Raw genomic sequence first — 15244 nt, 5'->3', positions numbered from 1 at the left:
CGGTAATATGAGGTGGTAAGTGATATGGTTAAAGTGCTAAGTATTTATCATTGTGTTGAATATTGCCCCATTAGGGACCATTTGCCCCAGTCACCTGTGCACAGTGAGGAAAAAAAAGACTTTGCAGACTAAACTAGCATGCTGCCTACAAACTGAATTTTCCTCCGCAGTCGCCATGAGGTTTGTGTTCATTAGCTACTGGTTTCTAGAACATAGATTGGCATCATTCGATTGAATGTTTTTGAAAAATCTTTCTTCCACTTCTTATTGGTCTACATTGAGGAACCACAACATCGAAATCCAAGCACCTTTGAATAAAACCATTGCCTGGTAGCATTCATAAATGTATAGCTCAATGTAAGACTATAGGAAGAAACTATGATGCAACACACATTGACTAATATGTTTATCAAAGGACATGACTGGAAAAATCTCCTTTGCTTTCCATGTCATCCACAATTAACCTGAAATATTCCTCGTCTTTGCCCTCCAAATTGGCTTGAACACTTAACAATCGATTGAAATGAACGGGATCGTTATGGATATTTTTGTAAATGTAGTCAGATCATGACCGTCATTGGACTGCATGGACCATCACAACATCATCAGTGAAACCAGGAGAGATATAATTGGTTCAAGCGCATGGCAGGTGGATTGTATTTAGGCTGGGTGTTTACAAAAATGGCAGAAGTATCTATCTCTCAAAGTTCAAGAATGATGAGAATGACCATACTTTTTGTAACTAGTTACTGTCTTCCATAAGGCAACTTGTATTTTGGCTTTGTGGTTCCTCAGTGGAGGTATCCTAGTTTTGAAGGTATATGGAAGTGAACAATGTACAGGAAAGCCCACAAACAAGGATATTTGTATATACAAACATACAACTATATACATACACACATATTGTATATCATGTATATGCATAAGGTACTTGAAGAGAGCTGCAAAATATTAGCAACAACAGATAAGTAGGTCGATTTGTCAACAAATATGATTATCGGTTATAATTTTATGTGTGCTACACTGTATTAAATGATCATAAAAATAGCTTAAAAGGACAAAAAACTATTAAAGAGGACCGGTTGCCTCTCCTGACATGTCTATTTTAGTAAATAATTGTATTCCCCATGAAATAACAATTCTGGAGCATCTTTTCTTAGAACTCTACGTTGTGTCGTTCATCTGTTAATTCAATTATAGATGTTTGACTAAATTGACTACTGGGTGTTACCGGTTGGGGGTGTGTCCCTACACAGGCTAACACTGTCCAATCAGTGCTCCAGGTATAAGACTGTGTAGGGACACGCCCCTTTGACTAGGGGAATGGTGACACCCAGTTGTCAATTTATTCATATGTTCCTGGGAATAACAGAGGAACGGTACATCATAGAGTTCTAAAAAAATATGTTCCAGAATTGTTATTTCACTGGAAATACAAGTATTTATTAAAACAAACCGGTCAGGAGAGGTGACAGGTCCACTTTAAGAGGGTGAGTAACAGTTGCAGTCATACCTATCTGTACACCGAATGTGAACCTGCAACTAATGCTACAATTGTGGTGTTTCCACACAGATACCTGCATATACCGAGAACCAGCATGATCATTTTATACTTCTGAAACATACAACTAAACAGCAGTATTTCATAACCGGAAGTATGAGGTTGAACGAGGACTACTCTCTCTACAAATGTAACCGTCCCTTGCACAAGTTTTTCAATCTGATTGATCTTATGACTTGTATCCATATGGAACATATTTTGACGTGGTGTCATTGGGACCTACAGTTTGGGTGCATGGACCCAACACTCCAGCTACGAAGAAAACCGGATATTCATACTCTGGTGCTATTTGGTGGGACACATTTTTCAAGGACTACATTCCAAGCAGAAACGATGAACCCTTGCTCAATAGCTACTATGGAAATCAAAATATATGACAGAGCAGTAACAACAAAAGGTGATTACGCTTTTTGGTGGAATTATGCTTACAAAGGTCAAAATTCCATAGACTGAACAAAATAAATTGAACTGAAGTTTGCATCCATAAAGTCTATGAATTATCCGTTTGTCTTATCATTCTCCTCCTCTTCACTATGTTTGTGGTGAGTTTAAAAGATTTATATGGGGACCAAAAATTATCAGCAGTATATCCATTGCAGTACACTCGCTACTATACATTCCGGTCCCCCGTCGCGCTGAATCTGAGATTTTCATAGATTTTTATAGCGCTGCCGGGGGACCGGAAGTATATTTGCACAGTCTTCTTTGATGAAGATACGACTCTTCGTCATGTGAGCGGCCCCGCTGTACTCTATGTACAAGCAGTAGCAGTTCATCGATTACATAGAGTACAGCTGGGGCGGTCACATGACGAAGAGTCATATTGTCATCAAAGAAGGCTGTGCAACTAGAGTTCTGGTCCCCCGGCAGCGCTATGAAAATCTCAGAATCAGCACGACGGGGACCGGCAAGTATATTAGCGAGTGTACTCCGTTCCTGCAGTGAGCATACTGCTAATCATTTTTGGTTCCCACATAACCCCTTTAATTTACTTACCCGATTTCTGCTTGATTAAAAAAATACCCGTCGTTATGAGTATTAGTGTTTTTATGGGACAATGTGCCTCATGGCAACCAATCAGATTATTTTAGTAGCATGATTAAATCTGGATTCTGATCGGTTGTTATGAGGCTTAGTAGTTTTTCAAAAGATCACCATTAGCCGAAAGGGCACAGGAGTCAGAAGTGTTGTCATGAGGACACAGACAAATTGTTTTCACAGGAGGCCTGTATCTTCAGTTGATAACTGGGCACAGGTATAAGAAATGTAAAAAAATAATTCACTAAAGGAGCTTCCAATAGAATTTGTGTAAAGAGAACCTGCACCTGCCTAAAAAACTTCAGCTGACATCATAGTTAGATTGCAGGCACATCACCGATTCTGCTGCTTTTTATTTTTTTTCTTCTAGACCCCACCGTTGCTGAGATATCGGGGCCGTTCGTTTTGGTGCCCAATATTCAAATAAGACCTTTGACTGTCAAGTGGGCGGTAACACCTGTCACTTGAAAAGGAGTAACCGCCCACTTGACAGCCAAAAGCCTCATTTCCACATTGGACACCAGAATGAACAGCCCCGATATCTCAGGAACGGTGGGGGCTAGAAGAAAAAAATAAAAAGCGGAATAATCTGTGAGGTGCCTGCAATCTAACTGAGGTATACACTGCAGTTTTTATGGGCAGGGGACAGGTCCCCTTTAAGGCGGCCTAAAACTCGTGGCTGATCAATCATATGTGAAATTGTACATACGAACGATCTGACAATCAACACGCAAGACTAAACTGGCAGATCATGTAAAAACACGGGTAAAACAAGAGAATGATCATCACTAATTGCCTGATAATGCCATACATGCCTAGATCAGCCGATAACTGAAAAAAATCCAACATCACAGATCACTTTTTTGGCAGAAGTATGTCCGCCATTGGTCATTGCAAGCAATCGTTTACGTGCAATCATAAAAATGATGGTCGGCCGAAATGGTCAAAATCGAACCATATAGGACGACTTTCATCTTATGTGTACGGCCAGTTTAAGACGGAGCCGTAATTTGCATAAACTAAACAAAAACAACCAGTTGGAGTAATATCTAGTGTATCTATGGTGAAATTTTTTTGGGGATTGTTACAAATCTTAAAGAATTGCCACTAATTGTTATCTCTTCCAGCATTTTACAATATTTACCAGAGAGCTTCCCATTTATGATCATAGAAGAATATCTTTGAATGGTTTTGTATGATCAGGTTGGTAGACTTTCTGAACGATGGTGGCTTTTATGCAAAGGTGGCAAAAATATATTTTTGAGCCGAGACCGCTCTTATTGCACCTTTAAAGACCATGTTTCTTGATATAATGGGGGAGGGGTCTCCGGCTTGAGAGCCATAATTTCTATCTCTGGAGAATCTGGCATGTCCATACTTTACACAGACAACCAGTTTAATTATACGGGTGCCACGTGATGCTTATTTTTATAATGTCTAACATATATATATAGCACCTTCAGGCATTACAAAGGGATCCCATAGTTGAAGAGGAGGAGCAATGTAACAACATGTCAAATCTGTCCAAATCCATTTTATATGTTTTTATTAAAAAGTTCACTTATTTTTAATTTTACACACCATATCAACCTGCTTTGGCTGTCAATACTTTTTTGGTTGACGTGTGTGGTGAAGAGCATTGCTAATAGGCAATCTAAAGAAGATCTATCTTCTTGGTTTGTTTGAACAAACCCGTAATGGAAGAACTACTTATGTCTTGGTAGCCTATAATAAAATATCTGCAAAGATTCTTTATAGACCAAGGTCATATTGGATCATAGCTCTTTTCATAAAACATCACCATAAAAATGTTCAAAAATAAAATGGGGATACCAAACCCCAAAATCTGTCTTAATAATAAAGCTATCTAATAAAAGAGTGGTTGATAAAGCTCTTTAACCATAAATAATCTAGGAATGTGCACAGGTGCATGACTTTACCATCCGTCTTCTGCGCCATTGTTTCTCTTTATCGTGTAATTGCTAAGGCTACTGCCACGTTGGTGAACATCTTTCCCCTATGTTTGCCTATTTTCCCCATTTTTAGTTGTTAAAATGAAAACATTTAGGCTTCTGGGAATTTTTTCTTTGATTTTTGTATGGCCATGACTTCATTTTCTACCTCTTGCTGTGTTTGGTGGATAAATATTCCTCTTTCCATCTTGGGTCTCATTAACCAGGACCATGTCTTTGAACTTATCAGAGAGTATATTATTGTGCTTGTGAGTTACACTTCCCTCTTCCACCAATCAAACCATTAGTTCATACAATGCTTGTGTTCCATCGGCCCCATATCTTCAAAAGCCACGGGAGTCCATTCGGAAGGACACAACTGCTGGTACTTTTCTTTTCAATCGGTTAAAGTCCTTTGCTGACCTCCAAAGCCAGATCTGCAGCTCTTTGAGTAGCCAAAAGTCCTCCATCTTGCGTAAAAAGTCATTACCCTTCCCAAATCCTAAACCTGCAGGGGAAAAGGAATTTGCCAGTTCAGGTGGGGGGTTGTAGCCCAGTGAAGACATTACCCCAGCAATGCTAACAACTAGACCCTGTAAGCTGGTGCAGAAGCGACCCAAGCTTCTTCGTAGCTCAGTTCGCGCCACTTCACTATCGATGGAACGCAAGTAGCAAAGGAGAACACTGTACGCCCGGTGGTTTTCTGCCAATCGCAGACTGTCATTCAGATTCCGCCACATATGAAGGTCCACGGAGGCACTAGGAATAGACTCTGGTCCTATGGCACGTGGAGGGTTGAAGTCCGGTTCGTTGAAAGGCGGGCCAAGGTAATTTAGCTGAAGAAAGAATAAAGAAAACACATATATAAAATATGGAAGACCAAGACCACACTGCGAATTGTAAATCTGTTATTTTGACACACAATGACAATATATTTTACATGGGTTTTGATTCTGCCCTTTTCTGGATCAACACTGGCTAACATGAGCTTACTGAGCTACGTAACTATTTAAAAAAAAAATCCATATTCCAATAGGTGAGTAATAAGTTCATTACTGGGGTAACCCAGCAATTGGACCACTCCATGGTCAGATTATCAGGGACAAGACTTGTCTAGAGTAGACAGTTCCGTTAATGTCTGAAACCACTGCAATAACGGCACATACAAAGTATTTGGTTTTTTCGCTTCTTGCATGCTCCTTGAATTCTACAGGGTACGTGAGCTCGGGTTACATGTCTTCATGTTTGGGGGACCACCATTGTAGGACATCAAGGATGGTAAATCATGTGCTATCTGAGAGGGGGGCTTGGAAAATATATTGCATATAAACTGCAATGGAAACCAGTAAATGTGGGCTCTGATTGATATGGACAACAAGATCACTCTTTCCTCGAGGCAGTTTTGACACACGAGACCATCTATATGGACACTGCATACAGCTTTCTGGTTATACAGAAATCCCAGAATTACATTACCTGCAATATATAGATGTATGCTGGGCCAGCCTGAGGGGTGGCACAGGAGGCCTCACCTGTCACTACTTATGGTCTGGACAACCAAATCTTGTGCTACTGATCCCACACTTGTAGCCCAAACTGATGGAAAGGCAACTACACAGGATGCAACTTCACTCCTTGGTTTATTGTGCGTTATTAGGGCTTCTGAGGGCACTGTTTTTTCGGCACCTTGTCATTGCAGGATTTGGACACGCTATGGTAAACCATAAGGTATCAATAGAAGTTAATGCACAGGGTACTAACCAACCTAAGACCGGCCCTGGATGTATCCAGCATATAAGTACCAATACACATAAGAAGTTGAAATTTAGTCAGCCATGACTTCAGACCCAACATTTTTACATGTCCATGACACAATTATGTTTGCAAATTGTATTTTTCGTATTGCATTGCACTGCTCAGTAACTGGAAACCATACACATTCTGAACTTAAAGGGGTTGTCCTGGCACGGACAACTGATGACCTATCCACGGAATAGGTTATCAGTATATGATCATGGTGGTCCGACACCCGGACCCCGAACCGATCAGCTGCTCAAGCTGCCTCCGGGTGCCGGATCTTATGCAGAGTATGCAGTATTTGGATCCGGAAGCAGAAGGCTCCGCACACTGAATAGTGACCGTTCTGCAGTACAACAACTCTGCTCCTATCCACTTGATGAGGAGCAGAACTGCAGCTCAGCCGCTATTCTGTGACCGGTGCCATCTGCTTCCGGCATGGACATCCGGAGAAGCTGACGAGTGCGGGTTCCGGGTGTCGGACCCCCACCGATCATATACTGATGATCATTCCTGTGGATAGGTCATCCGTTGTCTGTGCGTGGACAACCCCTTTAACTTTATACATTGAACTCAAGATGAATACAAGACACAAAACGTGATACATTTAAAAATTGTACCAGGTACATCTGGTGTATCTTAGTCTGTCATGTGTGATACTATCTCCAAAATTAACGGTTACTATATTTTATTATAATTTCTAGGGACTGTGTTCTTCTCAGTTTCGATGCAATCTCAGAGAGAATGAAGTCATGTCTCGTGCTCCCCACACATACATACCTATCAACCAGGAAGGTGATACCTGTCTCGTTCTGTCTTCTTATGTAAGATACCGCTGACGGCTTGTTTATTTGCATGTTATATAATTAGCTGGCAATGTATATACCACTTAGAGCCACTCATTCCGCAATCGAGCCTCAGGGGAATCATGGTGCGTTCTTGGTAATGTAAAGAGAGATGCAGAGGGGGAGAAGAAAATGAGAAGGGGGGGGCGACCTTGTAGAGATAATTATTTGTGAATGTGTGTGTATATACAGAAGTGAGTGTTTATGTCAGCGACCGTATAGATACATGGATCCAATAACACCTTGCGCCTACCCTGTGTATACACAATGGCTGATTGTTGCCTCGGGGGAGTGTGTAGTTGTGTAAGTGTATCTGCGTGTACACACAAAGTATATGTAGACCTACACACCGAGATTTCATGTTTATGCACTGAAATTCCTGAAACAAATAAACACCAGGATCAGTCTCATCACACAGACCGCACTGGTTTGCCGTGAGTACAAATCGAAGTCTCGTGCTGGCAACTTCACTTGTGGTTTTAAGTGCAAAATTACGGCTCTGTTAGGCCCTGGGCATGGTACCATTTATGGGCCCCAAAGTTTACTTTCCATTCTGAGACTAACTAGTAAGCAGTTCCGAGAAATTTACAAAAAACTCACAACGGGTCTTAAAATAGGCTCACAATCCAAAAACAAAACTATATACAGTGAAACTTCTTTGAGAAGATCTTCCCCTATCTAGACCAGATTTTTCTGTCTCCGCTTTTGAATTCCACTATATTCTGTGTATACTTGCCCTTCTCTTTAAAAGCCTATTTTTTTTTAGGGTTTTTAGTTTTGAGAGGTTCAACAATTGGCATGGTGAGGTGTGGTCATTGTTTAACCATCGGTACCACCTTCTGAATGCCTGTGCCTCCAATTTCGTGACAAATTGAGTCCATTATGGAGCCATGCTTTGGCTCACCATTATTTGCACCCACACTTTTTATATTTTCTTGACATAACCCACCTTTTTAGAAGTCTGAGACAATGTTGTTGAAATCAGAATGTTTGAGTTTTGAGAAACCAGTCTACCCAGGTCATCTGTGGCAGTTAAAATGCCGCAGTATATCGGTAAGGGCTATGTTCACATCAATGCTCTATTTTCCATTGCTCTGCTCCGTCATAGCAGCAGACCAACAAGGAAAACAGACGTGCCAGATCCGTTGCATGATGAAAACCAACATCGTCCGCTGCAACTCATTGACTTTAATGGGTTCCGTCCAGTTTCTGGCATTTTGTCGGACAAAATAATGCGTCATACTGCGCTGTTTTGTCATGCAGAGATGACGGAATCTGCATTAGGCTCTGTTCACATCTGCATCTGAGGCTCTAAGTAACATATCATATAGAAAAAAGAAGATTTTAAGCAAATGAAGAACTTCTGATAAAAGTGATCAATAAATCTCTGACACGTGATGTTATAGCACTAAATAAACACAAGACTGGACTATGAATTCAACAATCTGCGGCCATAGTCTGGCATTTATCAACTCTATCATGAATAGTATGACGGCCCTTGCCATGCGGACCTTTTCATCATTGTATTGGTATAAGCACATGGCTTTTGTAGCAACTGTGGTAGTTGCAAAAACATTGAGAATGTGTATATTAAAAAAAATTCCAGTAAATGTATTAACGTAAATTAGGCAAAAATAGTAGATGTTGCGACCTTTCTTCTTGTGTCTGAGGCATGGTCAAGTTTTGTCAGAAAACACACCGTATTTATCAAAACTGTAAAATACAAAAAAGTACAACATTTTGTTGCAAAGTTTTAAATCAATGAAGTGTATTGCAAGTGTTTCCATCAGTGGCACAGCTACCGCTGCAGCAGCCATAGCGGCTGCTACGGGGCCTGTGGTATGAGGTGGCCCATGCTTACCGCACGGGCCATCCAATACCCGGTGCCGCCGCTGGCAGCCATTATGGCTGCTGCAGCGGTAGCGACGCCACATTCAATAGTATCTGCATCCTTAGAATGCAGATACCATTCTACACTATAGCAGAGCAGTGAGTTGTCTCCCTGCTCTGCCATTTACTAGGCTACAGGCCACTTCCGGCCTGCAAGCGCAGGCATCCCTGCGCAGGCCGGCGTGATGACGTCACTGGATCACGCCATCCTAAGCAAGAATCCCGTCTGCGTTGAGGAGCAGCTTCCCTCGTCAAGGGAACAGGGTCTAGGTGAGTATAATTTTTTTGTTTGTTTGGGGAAATATATGGCCCTATCTACAGGGGGAGGTGGAGGGCACTATCTACACGGGGCTGTATGGCACTATCTACAAGTGGCGGTGGAGGGTGTTATCTACAGGGGGGCTGTATGGCATTATCTACAAGGGGAGGTGGAGGGCATATCTACAAGGGGGGCTGTGTGGCACTATCTACAAGGGGGAGGTGGAGGTGCTATCAACAAGGGGGTCCGTATGGAACTATCCACAGGGGCGCTGTATGGCACTATCTACAAAGTGGAGGTGGGGGTGCTATCTATAGGGGGGCACTATCTACAGGGGGGCTGTATGGCACTATCTACAGGGGGAAGGGTGGCATTATCTACAAGGGGGGTGTGACACTGTCTACAGGGGGGGCTGTGTGGCACAATCTATGGGGGGCTTTATGACACTATCTACAGCGGGGCACTATCTACAAGGGGGGGCTGAGTGTGGCACCCAGGGGAGGGGGCAAACAGTCAAAAGTTTTCTATGGGGCCCACTGTTTCCTAGTTACGCCCCTGGTTTCCGTAGACTGCTTTCAGTAAGGTTACCTACTGGTTATGGTCCACTGCAGCCATGATTAACAATTTACTCGTATTGTCAGTCATATGCTCTCTGTCTGTGGCCCTTTGGATACCTCAAGAATTCCCTATTCCGAGGTCGGGATGGAGTAATAGGGGTAGTATATCCTAAATACAGTGCGGTATGGAGGCACCATGATGCAGCACAAGGAGTGCCCATGGCTCCATAGTATGGAACAACAGGAACTTTGTATGCCTCTAGCAATGAATGATGTATAATTGATCAGAGGAAGGTTGAACTTGATAGACCTGTGTCTTTTTTCAATCTATTTAAGGGCGGGTTCACACATGGCGGAATTTCACTTAAATTCCGCTGCGGACACTCCGCAGCGTTAATCCGCAGCGGAGCCGTTTCTCCATTGACTTTCACTTTAATTTAGCAGTGTTCGTTTACACGATGCGTACAATTCCGCTGCGGAGCATAGGCTGCGGAGCGGAATTTGGTGTCCGCAGCATGCTCTGTCTGTTGCGGAGCAGTGGCGGACTGGTTGCGGACTCATGGCGGAATTTCTCCATTGACTTCAATGGAGAGTCAAAATTCCGCAATGAAGTCCGCAGATCTTATGTGTGCTGCGGAGCGTATTGTTTTTACTACCATGACATTTCTTCATTCTGGCTGGACCTATGTATTTCTAGGTCTACAGCCAGACTGAGGAAGTCAATGGGGCTCCCGTAATGACGGGAGCGTTGCTAGGAGACGTCTGTAAATAGTCACTGTCCAGGGTGCTGAAAGAGTTACGCGATCGGCAGTAACTGTTTCTGCACCCGGGACAGTGACTACCGATCTCAATATACATGTATCTGTAAAAAAAAATATAAGTTCATACTTACCGAGAACTCCCTGCGTCTGTCTCCAGTCCGGCCTCCCAGGATGACGTTTCAGTGTAAGTGACGGCTGCAGCCAATCACAGGCCAAGCACAGGCTGCAGCGGTCACATGGACTGGAGCGTCATCCAGGGAGGTCGGGCCGGATGCCGAAAGAGGGACGCGTCACCAAGACAACGGGCGGTAAGTATGAATTTCTTTGACTTTCACTAGGGAAAGTGCTGTCCCTTCTCTCTATCCTGCACTGAATAGGGAGAAGAGAAGCACTTTTCCTGCAGTCCACAGCGGCCAGTCCGCATCAATTTTCTGCACATTTTGTGCAGATCCGCTGCAGAATCTGCAACGCAGATTCTGTGCGGCATTGATGCGGACAGTTGCGGAGGAATTCCGCCATGTGTGGTCATGCCCTAACTGTAAGGCCTCATGCACACAACCGTATACTATCCGCAATGGCCAGTCGATGACACTCCTTGGGCCATCTGTGCCGTAATCACGGACCATGCACACGGCTATGGTCATGTGCATGAGGCCTAAGTTTGTAATAGCCTAACTAAATATATTTATACTTTTTCCTTAGTAAATACATAGAGCCGTACAATTCTCCTCATGATGTGGAAACACAATGTGGACTGCAGCCAAGTCCGCTCATGGTACGCACACCGTACATATATACAGAACATTACATACACAGCCTTCTGCAGCGGTCGCATCTTCAGCAGCGCTGTCTAGCTCATTGCCAATACTATCAAGCATTTTTTTCTACATTTTGACAGTTTACATAAGCACTGGTGAGGGAATAGATAAAACATCTTTAGACGTCTTCATTTGCATTTGTTCTGCTCAATATTAAACACAGTGTGGTATAAAAAAAATTTTGGGCAGGTCTGATAATAAAATGCAATGAAAGTCTTAACTTTTAACATGTTGTTTACAGCCATGGCCGCCTTTATGTAATTTGTGACAAATTGAATTTAAAAAATAAATCAAAAAATGCATAAAATTTTACATTTGCGCCTGAAACTTGCATCCCAGCAGAGGCTTATTGTCAGAGAACTGACTAATAGGTCGTCAGCAGATAGAACGTCAACCCTATTAAGGTCAGGTTAAACAGGTAGAGTCACAGGAAGGCCATGGATATAAAACTTCACCATTAATTAAAAAACAAGAAAACATAAAACAGCTTTTTTTTTTATATATATATATATATATATATATATATATATATATATATATATATATATATATATATACACAAAATCAATAAAACCGTGTATTAGTGTGTTGGTGCAACTTTCTAATTACATTTTATTAAAAAATTGTTTTTACTTTTTGAGATACAGCTGCTTTGTATTCTGTACACAGAGCAGCTGTATCTAGCGCTGAAACCTGTATCCGTCAGGTCAGCGGGTTCAGTGTCAGCGGGTCCTACATGTCTCTGACACGCTGGATCCACCTGTTATCGATCACATATAACAGCTCGATCCTGCGTGTCAGAGAAATGTAGGACCCGCTGACACTGAACCCGCTGACCTGACGGATACAGGTTTCAGCGCTAGATACAGCTGCTCTGTATACAGAATACAAAGCAGCTGTATCTCAAAAAGTAAAAATATTTTTTAATAAAAAGTAATTAGAAAGTGTGTGCCGCCCGTTTTCACGGACCGGATTCACCCACTAAAGTGAATGGATCCGTGACAACTATCGGATGCCGTGGAAAACATCCTGAGTGGCACGTGCAAGAGGACATAGAAAGAGGGGTTTTTGTTAGAAGGTTCCAGAGTGGAATCTCCCTTGTTCCATGCCCTTCTAATAGGAATCTATTAGGGTGCAACTAGGAGGTTCCAGATAGTGTGATCGCCCTTATCGGGTCAGCAGTTCCGCCGTAGGCAGGGCTTTTCAGAAGAGGGATATATATATATATGGTGAGATTTCCCTTTCTACCAGATATACTATCCCCTTCATCAAGTTCCCTGCCCTCTTTTATTAAGTGTTCATTTTTTGTGACCCGGCTATAAAAGCTGTTTTATGTGTATTTTTTCGATTAAAGGTTAAGTGTTATATTGATGGTCTTCCAAGTAGAGGCTTAGGCTACATTCAGACGAGTGTGTGCAACCACAGATGTGAAAAACGGAAGTTTTTCACGTCAGAGGAGCACCCGTGCGGGACGTGTTATCACGGATCCCTGATAGACTAGAGTCTTTGGAGGGATGCATGAAAACACAGAAAATAGGACATGTCCTATATTTCCACGGACCCTTCACACGCTATGTTGAAACAACGGTCGTGTGAACGGCCCCATTGAAATACATGAGTGTGTGACAGCCGTTGTTTTAACGGCAGTCACACGGACGAGTTACACGCTCATCTGAATGAGCCCTTACACACAAAAACTATAAGAATAATAGATCAAGGTGTGTAACAATCATATATAAGTTCAAAAGTGTCTACATCAGCAAGAACTTTTTCTTTCAAAAATTCTGAGATTGGTGAGTCACTCCTAGCACACTGCACAGGCAATGATTTTGTAATGTGCTCGTAAAAATGTTGGTCTGTCCGTGATTTTTAGCTCCGTCGTCCAGAAATTACTGAAGTGGAGGTTGGCAACCCTGGTTTACACCCATATCGAGATCATGTCTTGGCCGTGCATAAATCCTTAACATAGTAAAGAAATATTCGGCACACAAGGTGATGATTTTAACAAATCTTTCGGTTTTATTTTATCAAAAGTTGATGCCAGATGTTTAGTGCGACGTTTCGGTCGTATATTAGACCTTCATCAGGCGCTTGTACCTCCTGGTGTCTGGTTCATCCAGTCGTTGGCGCTGCATATTTAAGTAGCCGTTTACCGCTTCGTATTCGTATCCTGTGGATAGCGGTTGCATTTGTCTTTTGTAGGAACAACCCTTTCAGCTGCGTCACGCTGTAGCAGCCATAGCAGCTGCTAGCGGAGCCTCCGGCCATGGGGGGGGGGGGCGTAGCAGCCGCTACGGCTGCTATAGCAGTAGTTACGCCACTGGCATTCCCATAACCAGGGGAACCCACTTAGCAGTTTATGAGGTATTTGTCTTCAGTGGCACAAACTGGGCACAACATATTGTGCAGTAAAATGGCATATCAGTGGAAAAGTGCAATTTGTACTTTGCGCCATACACTGCACATTAATTTCTAATGAAGTAAGACATGGGGTCAAAATGCTCACTACACCCCTTAAAATGCCTTAAGGTCTGTAGTTTCCAAAATGGAGGTCAATACTTGGGATTTTGTTTCACTATTTAACCTCAGAGCTCTGCAATTGTGGAACAATGGTTTGAAAATCATTAAAATAGGCCTCAAATGCAAATTGCGCTCTTTCACTCTGAAGCCCTGTCATATGTCCAGGCCAATGATAAATGCCTTAAGGGGTGTAGTTTCCAAAATAGGGTCACTTCTCTGGACTTTCCACTCTACTCTGGTACCTCAGAGACTTTGCAAATGTGACATGGCACCCGAACAGCAATCCAGCAAAATCTGCGCTTCAAGAGTCAAATGGCGCTCCTTCCAATGTGAGCCCTGCCATGTGCGCAAACAGCAGTTTATGGCTACATATGGGGTATTGCCACACTCAGGAGAAAACGCCACAAAATATGTTACTCAATTTCTTCAATTACCCTTTATAAAGATAAATGCCCTGAGGGGTGTTGTTTCCAAAATGGGGACACTTTTAAAGGGTTTCACCTGTACTGGTACTTTGTTCTAGATCAAAGAAGCAGAGGGAGAAGTGTATTATTTCTATTCTTTTCCAGATATCTACCCTTGAGAACTTGAGTAAACATGCTACTTTGCAAAATGCTCAAGAGGACCTTTCACTCCTCAGACATGAGGTGAAGGACCTGCTCACTGTAAAAGATGATATATTTACATAAATTAAATGCCCTAAGCACTATGTTCATGGTGACAGGGGATCCAAAATCACATCATCATAACTGCTTAAGAAGCAAAAAGAAAGGTCTTTTGCCCATGCAGTGAGGTCCTCTTCTGGGTGGTGTTGACGGACACGGACTGTATTGCTAAAGAATTTAATTTCTACTACCAATACCTTTATAATATCAACACGACTCCTGATGGCAGGGATCCCTATTTAGACAGGACTGCATAACTTCTTTTTTAGACTCCGTTAATCTCCCCTTTCTATCAGAGGAAGCTAGAACCAAACTTTCGGCCCCAGTGACCTATGCTGAGGCATTGACAGTGCTTTCTACCATCCCAATGGGTAAGAGCCCAGGTCCAGATGGGTTTCTGATTGCTTATTACAAGAGATTCTCTACAGATCTGGGAACCATTATGTCAAAGGTTTGTAACTCCCTCATGGTGGGTGCTTTTTGGCCTACTTAGGCTTTGGAGGCTTATATTTCCATTATCCCGAAAGAAGGGAAAAATCTAGAACTTTGCTCTAGTTACCAGACAATTTATCTTCTTAATA

At 42.4% G+C, this 15244-nt stretch overlaps 1 protein-coding gene across 1 annotated transcript in view; it reads right to left on the bottom strand.

Moving 5' to 3' along the window:
- Window positions 1–4078: 4078 nt before the first annotated feature.
- Window positions 4079–15244, bottom strand: part of CLCF1 (cardiotrophin like cytokine factor 1) — a 44234-nt gene continuing 33068 nt past the window's right edge. The window contains exon 3 of the mRNA XM_075842882.1: window positions 4079–5387. Coding sequence (XP_075698997.1) covers window positions 4896–5387 — 492 coding nt within the window. The 3' untranslated portion in view covers window positions 4079–4895. The remainder of the gene's footprint in view (window positions 5388–15244) is intronic.

The sequence above is a fragment of the Rhinoderma darwinii genome, chromosome 11 (genome assembly GCF_050947455.1).
Source record: "Rhinoderma darwinii isolate aRhiDar2 chromosome 11, aRhiDar2.hap1, whole genome shotgun sequence".
NCBI lineage: Eukaryota > Metazoa > Chordata > Amphibia > Anura > Rhinodermatidae > Rhinoderma > Rhinoderma darwinii.
The sequence above is the reverse complement of the archived record's forward strand: the minus strand, read 5'-3'. Positions and strand labels throughout refer to the sequence as shown.